Source organism: Dreissena polymorpha, chromosome 6 (assembly GCF_020536995.1).
Source record: "Dreissena polymorpha isolate Duluth1 chromosome 6, UMN_Dpol_1.0, whole genome shotgun sequence".
NCBI lineage: Eukaryota > Metazoa > Mollusca > Bivalvia > Myida > Dreissenidae > Dreissena > Dreissena polymorpha.
In genome coordinates this window covers 111,544,027-111,565,356 of record NC_068360.1, presented here as the reverse complement: position 1 = coordinate 111,565,356, position 21,330 = coordinate 111,544,027, and the positions used below count along the sequence as shown (strand labels likewise).

The 21,330-nt window shown below is 33.9% G+C and overlaps 1 protein-coding gene across 6 annotated transcripts in view; it reads left to right on the top strand.

The window, feature by feature from the left end:
- The window catches only part of LOC127833710 (E3 ubiquitin-protein ligase rnf213-alpha-like), a 237,314-nt gene that overhangs the window by 148,379 nt on the left and 67,605 nt on the right, over window positions 1-21,330 (top strand). For 5 of the 6 annotated variants that reach the window (XM_052359130.1, XM_052359128.1, XM_052359129.1 and 2 more), the window contains 17 exons: window positions 1,343-1,516; window positions 1,678-1,842; window positions 2,050-2,293; window positions 2,769-2,996; window positions 3,106-3,235; window positions 3,815-3,945; window positions 4,410-4,484; window positions 4,602-4,708; window positions 6,335-6,476; window positions 8,129-8,315; window positions 8,626-8,866; window positions 9,766-9,912; window positions 10,020-10,128; window positions 16,685-16,841; window positions 17,033-17,201; window positions 17,364-17,545; window positions 17,634-17,831. In XM_052359130.1, coding sequence (XP_052215090.1) covers window positions 1,343-1,516; window positions 1,678-1,842; window positions 2,050-2,293; window positions 2,769-2,996; window positions 3,106-3,235; window positions 3,815-3,945; window positions 4,410-4,484; window positions 4,602-4,708; window positions 6,335-6,476; window positions 8,129-8,315; window positions 8,626-8,866; window positions 9,766-9,912; window positions 10,020-10,128; window positions 16,685-16,841; window positions 17,033-17,201; window positions 17,364-17,545; window positions 17,634-17,831 — 2,786 coding nt within the window. The remainder of the gene's footprint in view (window positions 1-1,342; window positions 1,517-1,677; window positions 1,843-2,049; window positions 2,294-2,768; window positions 2,997-3,105; window positions 3,236-3,814; window positions 3,946-4,409; window positions 4,485-4,601; window positions 4,709-6,334; window positions 6,477-8,128; window positions 8,316-8,625; window positions 8,867-9,765; window positions 9,913-10,019; window positions 10,129-16,684; window positions 16,842-17,032; window positions 17,202-17,363; window positions 17,546-17,633; window positions 17,832-21,330) is intronic. The other variant, XM_052359133.1, reaches the window with a different exon arrangement.

Here is a 21,330-nt window from a genome sequence, read left to right as displayed (position 1 = left end):
AAAAACTACGAAAACAACACAAAAGTGAATGCTTTTAATGAAATGAAGACCCGTATGGAAACAAAAGACCAGAGCTTTAAACATCAATACGGGTTTGCGATACAATAAACTGTTCGGTGAACTGATCGTCTGCTATGCCTTCATAACTTACCGTTAAGTTGCTTAGGATAAGTTACCATTAAAACTGTATAAGTTTATCATTTACGATAATGTATCATAAGCTTAAATACAAATTCAAACCGTCGTCCATAAGTGATAATTATTTGACTTTAGATCTTTTTTCAAACGTACTTTCTTCTTGGATGAATATTGGTTCCAATTTATAAACATCCTATCTCGGTTCATAGCTGAATCTTAAATATTCGTATTGCAAACAAACACCCAAGACCGTAATTTCCATTAAGATAAAGTAACACGTGAGTCATCAACATGTCATAAACTTCAACAATATATTACTTTAAAAACATTGTTGGAGCTAAAGGAAATTCCATATTATATTTTTATGTGCAATATATCGGTGTGTGCGAGGGGCATTGTGCAATATAAAGGTGCAACAGGCGAGCGATTTAAAGTTCATTTGGAACCCACCAATTTAAAGTTTGGAAGACGCTTTCAGTTCAGATTTCATTTAAGACATCCACTCCCACAACGCACTTATGTTATATACACTTAAACATATATCTTGCTGCTAAGAGCTAAATTCGATCACGATCTGGTATTTTGTTGGTTGTTTCGACCAATGACAGGTTTGTTTATTTAGCAATACACGAGAGTAAAATGCATTTCGTACATCTATGCAAATAAATGAGAGCAAATGTTATGCGCACATGCTGTACAGATCACAATAAAATGTAAAATTAATTTATTCAGTTGCATTTATATATATATATAAATAACCATAGAACATCTAACACAACTGTATATTTAAATGCTTATTAACGTGTCACGTTCTTAATGATGATTGTTGTAAATTCTGTCTGAATGTATCGTCAGTTGTATCAATTCATATTGTAGTAGTACATAATTTTTACATGGCGACTTTTGCATGTGGTATTTTCATCTCGTTGTTTAATTCAATTTGACTGGTGTATAATAATGATACGTTGGAAATTAGAAATTCAATTAATTGTTCATGAGATACAAAAAAAATCTACTTAGCATTAACACGAATTGATGAACGCGTTTGCAAACCAAACTGCAGCAAATAACTCTTTTGTACATATTAATTCAGTATCATTACTACTCAATGAGTACTCATCCTGTACTCAATGTGAGTGCCAATAAGGATATACTTACAAAGGAAACAAAAGTGTTCCATATGCAATAAATCTCATTGTTTCAGACGGAACATGATATTCTTAGGCTTGTCGTCCCTGAAAAAGATGGAGAACGGCAATATCGTCGAACCTATTCGCTAGCGGATGTGCAAGATTTACACAGCAGGATAATGCTTGTTTCTGGCAAAAATTCACAAGATACTCAAGAAAAAGAAGTCGATGTTGACATGTTCACGTTGGTGAGATTTTTTGAAGCCAACACTATTTATTTGAAGACTTACACATCTTTAAATAGCCTATCATTGGCATCAAGTACACAACATCATTATTAAAGAAATACTATAGCATTGACAACCTGTTGTTTCAAAGCTTATCCATTCGAATTATTATTAAATTGCAGATTTTTGACAGCGTGACACGAGTAGGACTCTTATACAGACAGTTATGTGAATCAGGTTGTGTGTTGTTCTATAATTTCAAAGCTGAGTTTATGTGCAACGATACGGACAGACCAGTGTGTGTAAATCTAGAGTTTATTGATAGAGATGCGGTTCTTCCTCTGAAGGTGAGTTAACCTTTTTAAAGCAGTTATTAAAAGTATCTATATATATTAATCTTTATATCTTTTTAATACATTATGATAATATATTCGATATCTCGCATTTGTCATGATAATAACAAATTCGTTATTAGTTTATTGTTATCTGAATTATTGGTAAACGTACGTAAACTATAATTAACCAGTATACCTTTCATGTTGGGTTATTTTAAGGGCCGGAGGTCGACCACAAACGAAGGTCTGAAAGAGATGATTCCTGAGATTGCTAAATGTATGGAAACCTTTTTAAAAGAATGGCTGCAGTACATCAAGACTAAACGCGAAGAATATAATCATCTAAATTATTTCACCATTGGACAGCTCATTATACTTCAAAGGGAACTAGTGAAAGATGAAGGCTACATTTCGAATGCAGTGTTTCCTCTCTTGTCGGCCATAAAACAAAACTGTTCACCAGGTAATTTAAAGTAATTCATTATAAATGCCCTAACTGTACGTTGTCGGTGTTAAATAGTAGTTGGTGTTAATATTTTAATTACGATTTGCATTTTTCTTCACATGATACTTATCATTGAAGAATACATTTTGCTACACCATATTAGACTCCAATATGGTTACCAACCATATATTATCTTTATGTAAATTAAAATAGTTAAATTCAAGTGCAGTACGTACGCATTCCTTAAATTGAGCAATTTACCACAAAAATACTGTGCAGCCACAAACACAAATGTGAATTATATGTATATTTATTTATTACACATATTTTTACTGATCGAATCTCCATGTGTGATAATAACCCTTCTATAACCATTCGTGGAACACAATCATTCAGAGGTAAACATATGTTTTCTATAACCATTTGTAAAATGAAACTAAGACATAAGACAAGTTTAATCATTCAAGCAGATAAAAACAATATTTCATTCTAGATGATTTGAAATCTGCAATGACAAAGGCGCAAACAGAGGTGGTTGCAAAATCTCAAAAACATGCAAGTGATGCAACTTCAACAAGTACCAATAATCAAGAGACATTAAGCGATACTGAAACTAGGTTCCTTTGTGAACTTAAGACTGCGAAGATTGACGAAACACTTGCAAGGAGGTATATACAGCATGTCCGGAAATCGAAAGTCCAATCATTCAATGTCCAAACAGGTAAAAAGTCTTTTTCAATTGATCAGATATTAACAATTTGATATATATGTTGTGTATGTTCATGGTGAGTTTTCTTATAGATTATTATAAAAGTATACTGTTATTTCAGCAAGGCAGTGGTGCATGGTAGAACGCGCAAAAGAGCGCAGTGCGCCTGTAAAAGAAGAAACTGTGCAAGAAAAGCCTAACACCTGGGGTTCTTTGTCAAATTATCTAACAGTGTCATTCGGTTCACCAATGTAAGTTTTAAAAAAATAAATAGTTTAAATTAAACCTATTCGGCTCTTTCCCTCAAAAACATAAAATATTTCAATCTGTTTTAATCTTGCTTCTTATTAGCGCGTGTATCACAACAAACAATTTACTTTTCAAAGAAATATAATAAATCCTATTCATCGTTAGAGTGCTTAGTTTGAATGTAATATATTTGCTGCCGTCGTTACACTGGCGAAAATCGTAAATGTTTCTATAAGGTTGGTTTGTATATTGTTGAGTTGTTACACATTTTTTAAAGGCTTTGGATGGAATTGTAAAAACTAAACTAAAGCTCTAAGTATATACACTTAAGAATGTTGAACAGCATTTGAAATGGGCGCCTATTTGCTTACACGTACACTTTGTACATTGTTTGATTTCTTAGTAATAGCATTTGTAATCGTCGGTATAATGGGCTTTGTCCTGATAGTTGTTAATGTCATTTAATAGGCTTCTGATATGTTAAAAGCGACTTTGTGCATCAATATTAAAGTATTAATTTTTCAAATCCCTTGTTTTATTTTTGTATAATAATACTTTTTTTAAATCTTATTGTTTTGAAGCAATGTTGGTTCAGCGCCTCTGATCAGCGATCTACAGCAATGTTGGAAGAGTTTTCTTGGATCAGTGTCCGCACCTAATAGCGACTACCTGAGTCTTGAACATTTGGGCATCATTCTAAGACACCTTGCAGGTAAGAAAAAAATCTTATTAATATAAGTTAGATTTTTTTAAACGATATTCACCACTTTACAGTCAGCATGATACCATATCTTTTTTGTTTTCCTTCTTGTGTAATATAGAAGCAAACAGTCAATACGTTTTTTATCCGAGTAAAGGTGGGTCACTGGCGAAGATATACACATAAATCGGTGTTAGAGGTGTTAAGTAACATTGGAATATGCGTACAAATGCATAGATGTTCGGTATTCCTTATGGTGAGGTGTATTAAAATAGACTGCATCGCAGGGCTAAACTACAATTTACAGAAAATACCCACGTTGACAAAACGACCTTTTACCTAAAAAGAATGAAATTTCCCCATAGTGCACATGTATCAGACGAATCTTTTGTTGTCAAACGTTGCTCATTTGTTTTCTTTAAATAATTGGATATATTTAGTTACTAATAGGTTAACCATGGCGTCAATTTTTGCAGAAGAAGACTGTTACGAGCGGGTGCTGCCAGAAAATTTTATTAAGGGTCAACCTTATCTTATTATGTGTAAAAAGGGTAAGCATACGTTCATATCGCTTAATTAGACTAACTTTTAAAAATTTAGCGAAGAGTTTTTGTCCTGCTTCGATAGTTTTGAATATGCTTGTAATTGCAAATGATTTTACATTACAGAAGAATTGATGCTCATGACATTATCAATTTACATGCTCGACGAAGCTCAACCATTGCCGAGGTCAGATGAAATTTTGCTGTGTACCGATCAAACTTCTTTTGATGAGGTACGGTCGTCGTGTTGCTTGTATATCAGACAAAGCATGTCGTCTATGAAAAAAACATTCAACACACAAACGATCGAAATAATAGGCTTTTTAAAACAAAAATCGTCAATCTAGCTGCTACTTATCAAAATTAATATGAAAATAACATGAAATAGTCGGTATTCCAAGACGATTTCCCCTTTTTAGTTGTAAGTTTTTGTGTTGTATTGTAGCACTGGTTTTATTTTATGTGTCGTATGAAAAATTGCTAAATTATATTAAAAGCTAAATCAGTGGCTTCTTTGTTTCATTTCCTGGCTAATAACTTCATTGTTTTTAGTTCTGAGACATATGTGTATATGAAAAGGGAAACGATTCTAATTAAGATTTTAGCAGTTGTAAGTATATGTAACTGTAAAAACGGTATCAAAAGGACATGTGGAGTGTGTACAAAAAGGACGACATACTGTAGAGTTTTAATCTAAATATAATATGCGTAAAAATACATAGATACATTTTATTTTGAGCGGCGATTTATAGTACATGGGCTATCAGTTTGATATTTATTAATCATGATCACGGAACCATGTTTGATAATAGAGCAAATATGTCAATATTTGAATGCTAGTAAAATCTTTCGGCAATATGTACTCTGTATGAAACCGATATATATATATATATATATATATATATATATATATATATATATATATATATATATATATGGATGGATGGATGGATGGATAGATGGATGGATGGATGGATGGATGGATGGATGGACGGACGGACGGACGGACGGACGGACGGACGGACGGACGGACGGACGGACGGACGACGGACGGAACAGACAGACAGAAAGACAGGACAGACAGACGACAGACAGACAGACAGACAGACAGACAGACAGACAGACAGACAGACAGACAGACAGACAGACAGACAGACGACAGACAGAACAGACAGACAGACAGACAGACAGACAGACAGACAGACAGACAGACGACAGACAGACAGACCAACAGACAGACAGACAGACAGACAGACAGACAGACAGAACAGACAGACAGAGACAGACAGACAGACAGACAGGACAGACAGACAGACAGACAGACAGACAGACAGACAGACAGACAGACAGACAGACAGACAGACCAGGACAGACAGACAGACAGACGACAGACAGACAGACAGACAGACAGACAGACAGACAGACAGACAAGACAGACAGACAGACAGACAGACAGACAGACAGACAGACAGACAGACAGACAGACAGACAGACAGACAGACAGACAGACAGACAGACAGACAGACAGACAGACAGACAGACAGACAGACAGACAGACAGACAGATAGATAGATAGATAGATTTCATACGTAATGGACATCTACAGAATATGTAGATATATTTGATACGTAATGGACCTCTACAGAATATGGATGCTTTTTCAATTATAACTGAATTTATTTACTGTCTTTGGGTGTGGTTTGTTTTCGGGTGAACCGGCAAAACACCAACATGTTCTATATGGTGACATTCAACTAAACTTACACGCACCGGAAGTGGAATGCGTTTCAGCGAGTGTAATATGATAGCTGTAAGCCAGTACTGACATGATGTCGGACATTTCCTTTTCTAAACTGCAGGTTGAAATATTTTTACGACGTGCGATGGTTATTGGGGGTGGAAAAATACATTGCCTCGTGAATGCTGATGTGCTGGGATATGAAACCAGTGCCTTGGCAATTCAGCTCATCAAAGACAATATACAAAGCTCAAAAAAGAAAGGTAATTTATTGACAGTAGCCGTCATAATTGTATTCACTCTTTACAATCCTGCGAAAATGTAAGTCATTATTGCTTTCTGCTAGTAAGCTCTATATTATCTGTTTTTTACTACTTATTTACAAATCAAACTTGTTGATAAAGTCGTATATATTTCGTTTATTTATTGTAAAATAAAAAAATTCTCAGCTGTTCAGAATTTTATGTTTCTAAATGCTGATTAGGAAGCCATAATTAGACGAGATCCTTTGCAATTAAAAAATAACAATTGATAGGGACCCAAGCAAGTCTTTCGTTGTAGCAGTTTCATTTAATACCAAAAGTCGATATTAGCAAGTTGTCGGCCATAAAGATTACAAATAGTGTGACGAATACAATGAAAGCATTCGAGCAAATAATTGATAATACTGAATAATCGTTTGTTTGAAAATGCAAGCACATTTCTTAGATTTAGAAACTTAACAATTAATTTGAATTCGTAAATTGTAGAACGCGATATATATATATTTTAAACTTCAAATGCAAAATAAGTATCTTAGAAGACAACATGACGTTTGCAGTTTATAAATTGTTTATGTTTCCAAGGAGCATTTCACGATACAACCTCACATTTTCATTCTCTCGAAATTGGAAAAAATCGCATAGATTTTCCTTGGGTGGGTTGGCATTTGGCCGGGTATGTGGTGCTTACAGCCCGGATAGGTTTAAAGCTCTGTTACTTGTGAATGATTTTTTATAAATACAGATTATCAATCCTAAACGATTCATAACCAAACGAAGTGTCTTGTGATACTAACTTACGTTTTGCTCGGTAAACTGTCAAATCCACCATTACTTAAAAAAAATAAAGCCATTCGTTTTCGCTCTTTTTAATACTTTGATGGATTGTGATATAACAAATTTTCATGTAATTAGATCCTAACACCAGAAGATTTGTTACGCAATGCACATACAACTGTGCTTCTCTACCGAATGTACCGCTTTAGTAAAGGTGTTTTAAAGATACGATTTTCTTTCCGACTTCTGAAAGCATAAGCGGATACTAATATTACTTCAGATAACACAAACGGTGCTCGGTAACAAGCCGCAAGCAACTGTGATAATCGTTCTTCTAAGGTTAACTATTTCACTAGCATGTAAACAATCATTAAGATTTAAAAGTATTATCATCTATAAAATTTCGTTGTAACGTACAATTCCTAAGATCGACGATCAGAATAATATAACATTTCAATTTACTAAAAGAGCAGTATGTTCAGGATAAGGTTTGCATGATGGTCATTACATAGCATGTGTATCAGGCACTGAATAGCTTTTTGTGCATAGTACACAACATTTTTCTGACAATGTATTGCGATGTGTTACGAAAATCAAACTTCCATTATATTCTTATTATTCATATCTTTTTACATTAGAATATCAGATTTTATTAATAATATATGGTATCGCATCATTTTAGTTAAAATGAATATCATGAGGACCTCAGGTGTGTAGCAAGTGCATATTCATTGATGGAACAATTATATCAGATCATTATATGTGAGCAGATGTTATTTCTGTTAAGTTGTTCTGTTGTTTGACAACTTTGGAATGGATACCTGCATTTTCTATACCATATATTTGTGTGTTAATTGATAACGATTTATTCTATATAGGCCAGTACAGGCTTTTTGTTATTTGCGAGTCAAGTAACGAAAATCGGTCATCGTTTGGAATCGCCTTACACAAGTATTTACAACGAATGCAGCCACCGGACTCCGAGAAACTGAAGTCATATGTATTTAAACATTTGACCGTTCCAAACAGCAGAATGCATTCTGCAGCAGTAGTGGAGCTTAACAGGTATATAATTTGTATGTTTAACATTTGAATAACATTTTCCAAGTTTCCTTTCATCGATACAACATTATTACCCTGCTTGTGTTTATTGTCTGCTAAATAAACTTAAGACGGGTATCCTTAGCCATATATTTTCGCAATAACACAGTCTGTAATACTTAAATCCTTAGTTTATTAACATATGCTATGATGAAATATAATTGACATATTAGAAATAGGTTCGAGTAAATTCTTAAATAATTTCTTTATATATAAAAAAGTGAATGGTGTATCTTGTATGAACTAACGTGAGTAAAAAGTACACTTTATTCAGATCGTCTGTACGATTGGTCAAGTCTAATCGTGCCGGGGTTGGCAAGTCACTCTATGTGAAACGGGTTGGTGAGCGCCTCGTAACTAAAGCCAACGAACTCAAGTTAGAGACAAACCTTGTATCAATACCGTTACAAGAAAAACGAATAAACATTGATGAAGTAGTAAAAGTATTGAAGAAACATACCCCGCTTCCCGGTGTGAAATATCCCAGACTGTTTCATATCGATATCTCAACTGAGGTTTGTATCGGTATCATCGTGTGAGAGATTCCGTTAATCCATTACCGGGCGCTTACTTAAAACGATGTTGTTAAATAAATTCGTGAATTGTCTTTTATTATAAACGTAATTTAGTATACTTGTTTATTATTAAGTGTTCTCTGGGGTAATAGAATGCCTGTGCTATACAGTGAACAAATCACTTATCTAAGTTTAGAGTAAGTGTAGATTAAAAGAGCCACAGCATTGGACTTATCGCCTTTTGCTTTAGTTCTTTTCTTGATGGCTTTTAGCAAAATGGCGTGAACAACTGGCTTAAACATCTACTCATAATCTGAAAAGTATTTGTCCGTGTTAATTGTCCATGTTTGAAAAGAAAAAATCTGAAGTATTGATAAGATACAACTTTGTGTTATATTTTGGAGATTTATTGTATTAGCAATGAAGGGAATCTTAAAATATTTTAATCTAGAATGAATTATCATTCTATGAAATATGAATTATCATTATCACATTAATTTAAATAATATAGTTATATATTTAGTGACATTCTTTAGGGGATATAGAAATATATATTTTAGAATTTTTATGTTATGGTTTTTGCTCTTAGTATAACTTTAACAATCATTGTATTTTTACTTCTATATTGTGTAACGTTCATAACTCCACATGTCCCATACCAAAAGGGCAAAATGTATAGTAGTTCCTCTAAATTATATTTATATCTATTTTAATAATATTAGGAAATAAAACTCAGTTCATTCATATCATTTTCCCGATGGTTGAAAAACGTTTACAGAGTTTTCAAACTAGAGAGCATTATTGGTACCAAATCAGAATCACAAACGACAAGCAAAACAAGTCAACAGATGTGCGTCAATTATAAATTTAAATTGATGTATTTTGTCACAATATTTAAGGTCGAAGATGGTTTAGATTTCTTCCTGTTCAACCTTTTGATTCTGAAATGTGTTGTCAACACGCAAGGCTATGTTTGGAGAAGAGACGACGATGACCTGTATCTCATAGAAGCAATGCCGATGCTGAAGAAAAGTAATAGCAATTCAGTAAGTGCATTACAACAAATAGAACATTGTTATGACAAGTTTGACTGTTCAAAATAAAATGGTTGAGCACGTTGATTGAATTACATTTGTTGTTTTTATTTTCTTAGCGAATGGATTACAAACATCCAGTGTTTAGCATATTACCCAATGTAATATGCAAGTCACCGCAAGAATGCCTAATTGAATGTGAAGGCCATCGAAACAGTGACAAAAAAGGTTTGGTACTTACCTTTTTGAATTAAGCAATTTGAACATATCTTTATTAAAAATGTCGTAGTAAATAATCAGGTTAAGTTTTCATGATAACAAAAATAATAATAAAGAAAATAGTGGTGTAGAACAAAAAAAACATTACCTGATAATGATCTAAGTTATGTGACATACTATATAATGACATTTAAAAAATGCTCCTATTGGGTAACTTCCTAATAAATTATGTATTTTAAAACAAGAATATCAACATCAGAATCATAACATCTGATAATAACTGGATTAAAATTAAGGAAATACTCCCTGCATTGTAAAATAAGAACTTTTTTTATGAATAGGGACCAGATTTTGACATTTTTTATTTTATTTTTATTTGTATTATAATCTCATCAATGTACACAGTATAACATTACATACATATCACAAATTAAAATACAGTACATTGCCAATCTAAAAGATTTACAAGAGATTTAAATAAAATGACATACTCATTAATCTCAATAATGCATGGTGATCCATAGATTTCACATCATAAACATATCATACAGGTAAAATCTAAAGTATCATTGTTAATCGTGTAGGTAAAAGATGCCTTAAAATGGGTAGTTTAAACACTGAATTTGAATAATGAGGCTAATGCCTTACATTCTCGAAATGGGTGCACAATTATGAAACGTGTTTTATCAGATCATAACACAGTTTGATTAAAAAGGAAACTTAAGGCAAGAGTTGAAACAATAGTAAGTAAAACAATTTAGCATTAACACTAAAACACTAGGCATAGCTGTTAAAAGATACAGTACTACACGTTATATACAAATCTTACAAGTGAGTCAGTAATTATCATTGACTAAGAGTTAATTTTCTTTGATTTAAGACATTATAGCAGGCTTTGGCACACAATATTGCTATGTTTGCATTAGATAATATATAAATCCAACTTAATCAACATCAGATAAAATATCAAAATCATTATTAATTCTAGTTGCAGATTGCAAAAGTTCAATTCTTAATGAGTTATAAAGAGGATAGTGTTATACTACATGAACCTCATCTTACAGTGGAAACAGAGTCTTTGCTCTAATTGTAACCATTATATATTCCAAGTTCAATACCTATCGGTGCTGTTCCACTTATAAATTTTGCAAGGGCACCTCTATAAGATCTATTATGAACAATGCTCACATACTGTTCTGTTTCAAAATTAGTTTGAAAAGTTTTGTTTGTGAGGAGTCGATTACCACCAGTGCCAGTTCGAGTAGAATGTCGATTCACATCACTTTTCCAGTTTCAGCATAGTCATCATACATTTTTGGCAGCATATTTCTAAGTATCAATATTACAAAATCTGTCTAAATTAAACATCGTCTGTAAATAGGCGAATTGGACAGTGAATATCTCGTACAATTTCGTTGATGTATATAAAAAAGAGGAGGGGCCCTAATATAGACCCTTGAGGAACACCAGCATTAATGGGAAATGGGTCCGATTGGCAGCCGGAGATTACAACACACTGTATCCTCCCCTTTAGGTAGTCTTTTAACCAAGATTTCCAGAGATACCACATTGTCGGAGCTTTTGAATAAGTCATTCGTGCCATACTCTATCAAATGCCTTAGAAATTCCACAAAATACGGCTCTAACCTCTTTATCTTCGTCAATAGGTTTGATAAAGGTGTGATATACCGAGACTTATTGGTTGACAGTGGAATCTTTTGGTATGAAACCTGATTGAAATGGGGTTATAAAATCGGTAGCCCTAAAATGGTTAAACATGTATTTGTGGAGGATTCTCTCCATACATTTACTTGAAACGCTTAAAACGGAGATCGCTCTACAATTTCCAACATCCTGAGGATCAGAATTTTTGTGAAGTGCACAAACAATTGTTTCTTTCCAACTCCGAGGGACTCTACCAGTACTGATGGAACAATTGAAAAGATTTTGTAGTGGACCTGCAATCTCAGATGCAATTTGCTTTAGGACTTGGCTATTTATTTTGTCTGGTCCTGATGCCTTTCCTGTTTTCATTACTTTTATGGAATCTAAAACATCTTGACGGGAAATGATGAGATATTGAAAAACGGGGAAATCTGGCTCTTGGAAATGTAAGTTGTGCATATGCGTACTGGGTATAGTTAAAGTAGATTGAGATTGAAAAAAGGAATTTAGGATATTTGCTTTGTCAAGAGGTGAATCATATATTGTACCATTTGTGAATTAAGGAAGGCAACTCGTTTTGTGAGGTGTTTTTATTTGTGAATTTTTTAATTATTTTCCAGAAGTCGGATGAGGAGTGATGATTTTCACGTATTTGTTTAGCAAGATTAAGTGAACTTTTTTTGCTGATTTTACAGGATAATTGACAATAATACGTTGTTGGCGATAAATGTTCCAATGACGGTCTGAATTGGTAGCCTTGGCCTTTTTGCATGCTCTTTTGCGGCCTCGGATTTCTTTTCGAATATTATTATGTAGCCATGGAGGATCAGCTGTTCTTATTGTAAGTGTTTTGGGTGGGATAGTAGCTTTGCAGAAACAGATAGGTTGACGTGTGAAATTTGAGGTATATATGTCAATGTTATTATCGCAGCAGTTGTTCCAATCAAAGTTCTGCACAAGTTGTCTTAGTTTAGTGTAGTCCCCCATCTGTGTACTTCCATATTTTGCGTTTAAAGTATGTCCCAACTTTTTTGTTGACGTTTATGACGAAGTAGACTGGACAATGAAACCGAACTTGTTGGTCAAGAAAAGGTCCTCCGACGCCACTTTTTAGCACTGTCAATGAGGATGTTAACATCAAAAGGTCAAGAAGAGAATTCGAGGTTTCAGTGAAATGAGTAGGTTGGTTAATAACCTGTGTGAGATTGTACTGTAAAAGAAGGGAGTCTAGTTTAATCCTACACTGTGGTTTATTCATGTCGAGGTTGAAATCACCTGTGATAATAACGTTTTCAATACCTGTGTCAACGGCTAGTGAGATCGAATCGTTTATGCATTCTAGTATATAAGGGCAAAAGTTAGGTGGTCTATAGAAAGATCCAAATAAAAGACGCCTTCCCTTGATACGTAATTCAACCCATAGACATTCTAGATCGTCTATTTGTAGGTCAGGTCGCTCAATGGCAAAGAGATCAGATTTTATGTATACTAGAATGCCTCCATGGGGATCGTTACGTCTATTGCGTCTAAATGGCGTGTGATAGGAAGGGAAAAGTAAGTCGGCAGTGTCAACTGTTGAGCTGAGACAAGTTTCAGTAAAAACTATAATGTCAAAATAATTAAGGTCGGCATATAAAATATCTTTCTTGGCGAGGAATCTCTGAACGTTGTAATGGACAATTTTTAGATTATGTGCAAATATTACATCAGGTATTTAAGATGGAAAAGATGTACCCGTAGATGAGGAAAACATATCAAGAGAGTTGTCGGGTCCAGGATTTTGGTGGATATCGCCTCCTCTAAGAAGATGAATTGCAAGCCAGCAAACTAGCTCTAACATATTCATTTGTTGAAGCCCTTTACTTTTCATTTTGAGGGAGTAGAACAAACTTATCCTCATCCTGTAAACACCTATGTTGGTGTACATTATGTGATGCCCTAATGTAAGAGATAATTTGATGAGAACACGCTATCGTGAGCCCAGCCCGCAAGAAGTGGGAGATAGAATGGAGAAATTATAAGAAGAGAAGAATAACAAAAATAAACAAAAAGTTTGGTCATGACGATGTTTTAGTAGGTATTGATAAATGATAATCAGTAATATCAATTAGATCAAAGATAGCGAATGTCTTTTTCAGCTCATTTCTCAGCTGCATCACACCCAATTACGGAGTGTTGTGCCATATTTCGTGGCTTATTTCGGATCATTAAATATTATTGATCCCATCTTATTAGCTCATCTATTTTTTGAAAAAAAAAATGAGCTATTGTCATCACCTTGGCGTCGGCGTCGGCGTCGGCGTTGGCGTCGGCGTCCAGTTAAGTTTTGCGTTTAGGTCCACTTTTCTCAGAAAGTATCAATGCTATTGCATTCAAACTTGGTACACTTACTAACTATCATGAGGGGACTGGGCAGGCAAAGTTAGATAACTCTGGCGTTCATTTTGACAGAATTATGTGCCCTTTTTATACTTAGAAAATTGAAAATTTTGGTTAAGTTTTGCGTTTAGGTCCACTTTTCTCAGAAAGTATCAATGTTATGGCATTCAAACTTGGTACACTTACTTACTATCATGAGGGGACTGATTAGGCAAAGTAAGATAACTCTGGCGTGCATTTTAACAGAATTATGTGCCCTTTTTATACTTAGAAAATTGAACATTTGGTTAAGTTTTGTGTTTAGGTCCACTTTATTCCTCTAGTATCAAAGCTATTGCTTTCATACTTGCAACACTTATTAACTATCATAAGGGGACTGTGCAGGCAAAGTAATGTAACTCTGACTGGCATTTTGACAGAATTATGTGCCCTTTTTATACTTAGAAAATTGAAAATTTGTTTAAGTTTTGTGTTTTGGTCCACTTTACCCCTAAAGTATCATAGATATTGCTTTCATACTTGGAGCACTCGCAAACTATCATAAGGGTACAGTAAAAGGACAAGTTGCATAACTCTGGTTGTCATTTTTACAGAATTATGGCCCTTTTTTGACTTAGTTACTTTGAATATATGGTTAAATTTTGTGTTTCGATCCACTTTACTTCTTATGTATCAAGGCTATTGCTTTCAAACGTCAAATACTTTCATGCTATCATGAGGTTACTGTACCTGGCAAGTTTAATTTTACCTTGACCTTTGAATGGCCTTGACTCTCAAGGTCAAATTATAAAATTTTGCTAAAATTGCCATAACTTCTTTATTTATGATTAGATTTTATTGATACTTTGATAAACTACTGTTACCGGACATACCACAATAGACTCCACACAAACCATCCCCTGTGCCCTCCCCCCCTTCCCCCCCTCCCCCCCCCTCCCCCCTCCCGTCCCTAATTTTTTTTTTAGGTCATCTCACAAATGACCACCACACCCTCACACTTTAACCCCCCACCACACCCCACCCCCAAATTTGTTTTTTGAAACGGTTAAAAAACACAAATATTTATTTTTATTATTTTATGTTTGAAATACCGTCCAACCATCGCACCCCCCCCCTAAATTTTTTTTCTTTTTTTTAAGATCATCTCACAAATGACCACCACACCCTCACACTTTACCCCCCACCCCCAATTCTTTTTTTGAAACGGTTTAAAAACACAAATATTTATTTTTATTATTTTATGTTTGAAATACCGTCCAACCATCGCACCCAAAAATCCCCCCACTCTCCGCCAGACCCCCCGCCACCCCCCTCCCCGAATGTTTTTATTTTTTTTTCGCATTTTTGGAAGATAATGCAATAAATTCCACACCCCCACACTATACACCCCTCTTCACTCCACCCCTCTCTCCTTTGTGATTGAAAATGAGAGTCCCTTCACCTTTAAAAAGAAAATAGATGAGCGGTCTGCACCCGCAACGCGGTGCTCTTGTATATCTATAGATACAGAACAGAAATACAAAAGAAGAAAGAAAATAACAACATATAAGTCAACTGGCCACACGCGGATCAACCAAATATATTTGAAATGTTAATACACGTCTTTTTCGAACATATCTTTTTAGTGGAATGTCGGACAATTTAATATAACGTCATTTTGAATAGTATCCTCGCGATCTAAATATATTGGTAGATATGCAGGAATATTTATAATTTAATAAACAAACACTATGCCCCCCATATATTTGATCTTCGACCTTTACCTTTGACCTTGAAGGAAGACCTGGATATTTCACCACTCAAAATGTGCAGCTACATGAGATACACATGCATGCTAAATATCAAATTGCTATCTTCAATATTTGACCTTGACCTTCGACCTTGAATGATAACCTTGACCTTGACCTTTCAATACTCAAAATGTGCAGCTCCATAAGATACACATGCATGCCAAATATCAAGTTGCCATCTTCAATATTGCAAAAGTTATGTCCAATGTTACAGTTTGACGCAAACAAACAAACAAACCAACAAACAGACAGGGAAAAAACAATATGTCCCCCAGTATAGACTGGGACACATAAAAATAGTAATTATCATATCATTGTTGTAAACACATAAATAATCTATAATTGACTTACCAAAATAGTATCGACGAATATCTATATTTAAAATATTTGTGGTAAAAATGCACTTTCATTTAGAGCAGCAAACTATAACCCCGTTAGAAATGTCGGTTCTTCTTGTTAATCTACTGTAGCATAACGCCCACATTTGAAAATGAGCAAAATGTTCATCATTCCATATTTATTCATATTGAATATAAATAAAAGCAAATGACAAACTATCAATTCAAAAATAAGTTCATCACCAAAATATATTTATTTTTTCAATATACTGAGAGATTCTTCATACAAAGAATGTGTTTAATTTTACCACGAATAAGACTTATCTTTCCTTTACCGTGAGATAATTTATTTTTGATATCTTTTTTGATACAAAAATGCATTTACAATTTTAGAAGACTTACCTGAACAGCGTTTCGATGAAACAAACTTCAAAAGCGTGGAGTTTCAACGCGCGTATGAATATCTTTGCAAGTTAGATCAGACACAAAAAGTGGTGTACTCAACAGAGTTTGCTGACCCACCAACACGTTGTTTAAATGTTTTATTGGGGTTCGTATACTTGGATTCCAAGACATTTTTATAGGGTCCATCTGCTACTGCGTAGGACAATTTTATGTAATTAAATGGCGCGGTCATTAAGGAAAAAAGGGATTTTTTTTAATACTTCACATTTTAAGTTTTGTATTAATGCAGCTGTTTAATTTAATAGTTTTTACAATCAATATGAATTCTTTTGATAGGCGATGTGGCATAGTTAACCCATCGTGGTCAGAGATACAACACTTTGTATCTTTCCTGAACACACAACTCGTTGATTATGAACAAAACCAGTTTGTGAGCTGTGCTGCAGAAGAAGATCTTCCTGGATTTTCCATTTTTGTTCTGCGGTTCCTGATACAGATGTCAAAGGTAGAAATTGTTTGTACGTGATAACTTACTGAGGCTGTGTGTATGTTGTAAATAAGTTAAAGGAATTTTTTTACAGAGCCATTTTGTCATCCATAATTATTTAATTCTTTAGTTCGTGTTATATTTTTTTTAACATGATTGACAATTATTCATGAATTAAAGGATTTTGCTACGCGTTCACTCAACATTAGTGAAGATAATTCTGATAACATGGAATCATCGCCGAACGTTGAACAACAATCTAACGGCGATGACATTAGTGAAGAGAACCCTAAATCAGGATCTACTGTTAACGATGACACGGTGCTCAGTCGCTTCGAGTTTAGGAGAACGTGGGAGACAAGGTATTGACTTTCAAAGTTTACTCGTCTATGTTTGCAAATATAAGGATAAAAATATGCAGGTGTCGTAGTATTTTTATTTTTACTTCAGCCCTCATCCTTACATTTTATTCAACTTTGATCGTGGGTCATTTACATTTCTTGGCTTCAACATCGAAAACTCAACCGGTGATATGATTGACGTTCAAACCAATGAAGTGTTGGAAAAAAGTATCATGCAAAAACCGTTGATAGATGGTCTGACAAGAAATAAGGTTCCACTGCGTGAAAACGCCGACGTCCTACACAGGTTAGTTTTCAATATTATGTAATAATATAGTTCGTATGTCACAGAAATGTATAGCATATTATTTGTCAATATTACAGTATGACACACACACGATAATCGGGATGCAATTTGATATCACTTACCAAGAGTAAATAAAAAAGGTGTTCCCCACGAGCAGCTTCGAACAAATGTTAAATGTTTGTATGACGCTTACCCTACACAGAATACCACAGATATTTGAATGAAGCGAGTTGTTGATAGTGTGACGTAATTACGTATTGTTCGTGGAGAACACACACTAACAAACAAAGTTCGTTTCTGTTGTCATCGCGATTTATTTCTGTTGAATATTTTCTAATACAACGCTTGCTAATGTTCATGAAATACAATTTTACAGCGCGGCGGCCAATATGGCCGCCACGATAAGAAAACGTGACAAATCTAACCGCAGAAGAATAATCCTACATAAAACATCCCGTTTTATATTGAAATACACACAAATATAAAATAATACTATTTCTTATAACAGATTTGATTGGCTACTTGTTGACTTCTAATTGGTTTGGTCATAGAATTATCTTGCTATTTTATTGGTTGATCGCTAAATTACCGTTCTACAGGACACTCCCCAATGAGTATGGTAACCAACTTATTTGTATGTTTATCCATATATCGAATAATCCCTCCAGACATCTGATTTTATTATTTGTGGTGATAGAAAGTTTTAATGTAATCTCATAGTTGAATAGGATTAAGTTTCTCGGTGCAATACTTTGTATGACTGATGCAAATAAGGTATCACTGTAATCCGCATATTTCAATGGATATATGAAATAATATAATAAGATTAGCATTCCTGTATCAATACCGTTGACCACTTTATCAATTTGAATGCCTTGTTAAATAAACAGGCTCTAAGTAGCAGACTCTCCTATCTAAGTATACTATTTTTGACCTTTCAAATTGCTGATTTAGTCTACTCTACAATGAATGCAAAGATATGTCATGTTTCTACCTTCGAGAAATAGTAATCTTCAAATCCTATATTCATGGCCACTATATCACAAAGTTTGACTTGTTAAATTTCCAAACTTCATTTATGTTATTATTGTTTCTAACGTTCAAATATTTTCTTTATAGAACCCTTATTATTATGATATTAGATGTATCATTAATTACAACAGTTATTTTATCTATAAATATTGATGTAAATAAACGTTTAATACTTTCTTACATTATTCAAACATATATTTAATGTCTGACATGCATATATGATTTTGTCATATTATTAAAACATCTCTTGATTATTTCTGACATACAGTTATGATAATTAAATTTACTTGTAAATTCCTATCATATTATTAATTATCATAAAACAAAATTTAACATTATTGGGCTCATCAAATGTTAGTTTTCAGTTGTTGACTTTAACTACAATCAGTTACAAATTGAAACATAATATGACTATCGTGTTAAATTAAATAAATTTTAAAGGATTGTTTTTATAAAAAGTCAAAAACATATTTTAACTATACGTGTCGCGGAAAAGGAAGTTTATGAATGATTAAAATAGTCCACTACGTGCTACGTCAGGCAAGTGGTATTTCTGCGCAACACAGTTCATTTCAAATATGAGGCTATTAATAAACGATTGCTGAATAACAATGTGTTGTCGAGAATGCAATTGATGCAATACACTAGAATGCGTCTTTTGCGTAATTTCTTTGATGACGCTTGACTGATTTATGCTTGTACAGCGGAAGGGGGGGGGGTCTGATATGGCTGGGAAAAATTCGGAGGTTCGCAGAAGACTGATCCCGGAATTCGCTCGAGTAAAAAAAAAACACGTATCACCCTGGTACAAACAACGCTGGTTTAATTAATGATTTAATAACTAGCGGTTGATACGGTGTGTGTTTTTGAAAGGATTATAAACACACACACACAGCCTTTTCTGATCAACGGGAGAACAACGGAAAAACTCAATACCATTTTACTAAGTGATCAACAGAACCATTATTTCATTATGTAAGTCAAATAAACTAATGTTAAAAGAACAAGAGATGTGTTCGTCTGAAACACAATACCCCCTATTGCGCCGCTTTTAAAAACAATATTTATTTTTTGACCTTTGACCTTGAAGGATTAACCTGACCTTCCACCACTCAAAATGTGCAGCTTCGTGAGAATGCAGCTTTGAAAAAAAACATATTTGACCTTTGACCTTGAAGGATGACCTTGACCTTGAACTTCTACCATACAAAATGTGCAGTTTCATGAGATGTACGTGCATGCCAAATATCAAGTTGCTATCTTGAATATTGAAAAAGTTATGGCTAATGTTAAAGTTTTTTTCGGACGGACGGACAGACTGACTGACATACTGACTGACGGACAGTTCAACTGCTATATGCCACCCTACCGGGGGCATAAAAATGTTTTATTGTAATATGCACATACATTAATTTTCATTATGTTCCATAATGATACGTTATACGCTATTAATTGAGAAAATCGTGACAATTGGAAATAAATTATCCATAATCGCATAACACACATTTCATGCGGTGAATATGCGACTAACAAGTGACAACAACAACAACAATTTCAACCTTTTTATAATGATATTTTAAAAAAGCGTAATTTTTAGTACTAATATTGGTGACTGGGAGGGGTAGAGGTGTAACACATTTATGTCAATACATGAAAATTAAAAAAGATGAAATGGATAGAAATAAAATGAAGCATTTAATTTCTTGTGAAAAATATTATAAAGAAAATTAATATGGTTTGCTTGAACACGCAGTTTTCTTTCCAAACATTTAAATCAAACTTTCATTGCCGCGTCATGCGAACATGGGTCTTGTGGTCTTTCGGCCAGCGTAGCTCAAGTTTTAATGTGGTTTGCTTGAGAATTTAATAAACTGCTGGTTAATACCAATACATTTATTATTATAATTATGTTTTGGTTCATTCTTTGTTAGACTCAAGCGACGGGTAAACTCAAGTAATGAGATACGATAGTAAACAGCACACACTCAACCTGCATTCGCACAAAGAAAGGGTCAACTAGGTGCTACGTTTCCTTTGTTTACTTCAATAACAGGTCAAATCTTTACATAATTCCATTCATAAGGCCCTGGCTTCTGGATATGTAAAGTTTCATTGGATTGTTATTTATTAAAGTTTACAAAGGCTTCATAGAAGTTTTGGCGAATTATACGTCTCGCGGAAGTGTATATTTTTGCTTATTACAAATACGACGTCATAGTTGCATGGAGTTCACCATTAACTACAGGTATAATATAGAAAACGACAAAAATGCTTATAATAGCTAAAAACGAATATAAAAAACAACTAAATATAATAAGAAATATATTTTAAAAAGATATTCGGCGAACATGCTTTCATTTTGAAACAAAGTTTGAAAAATTTATGTTTCTAAATAATTGAATTGAAAAACAAAAGTAAAACAATTGTGTAGTTTGTCTGTTTTTTCACTTTTTAGTCATGTATTCAC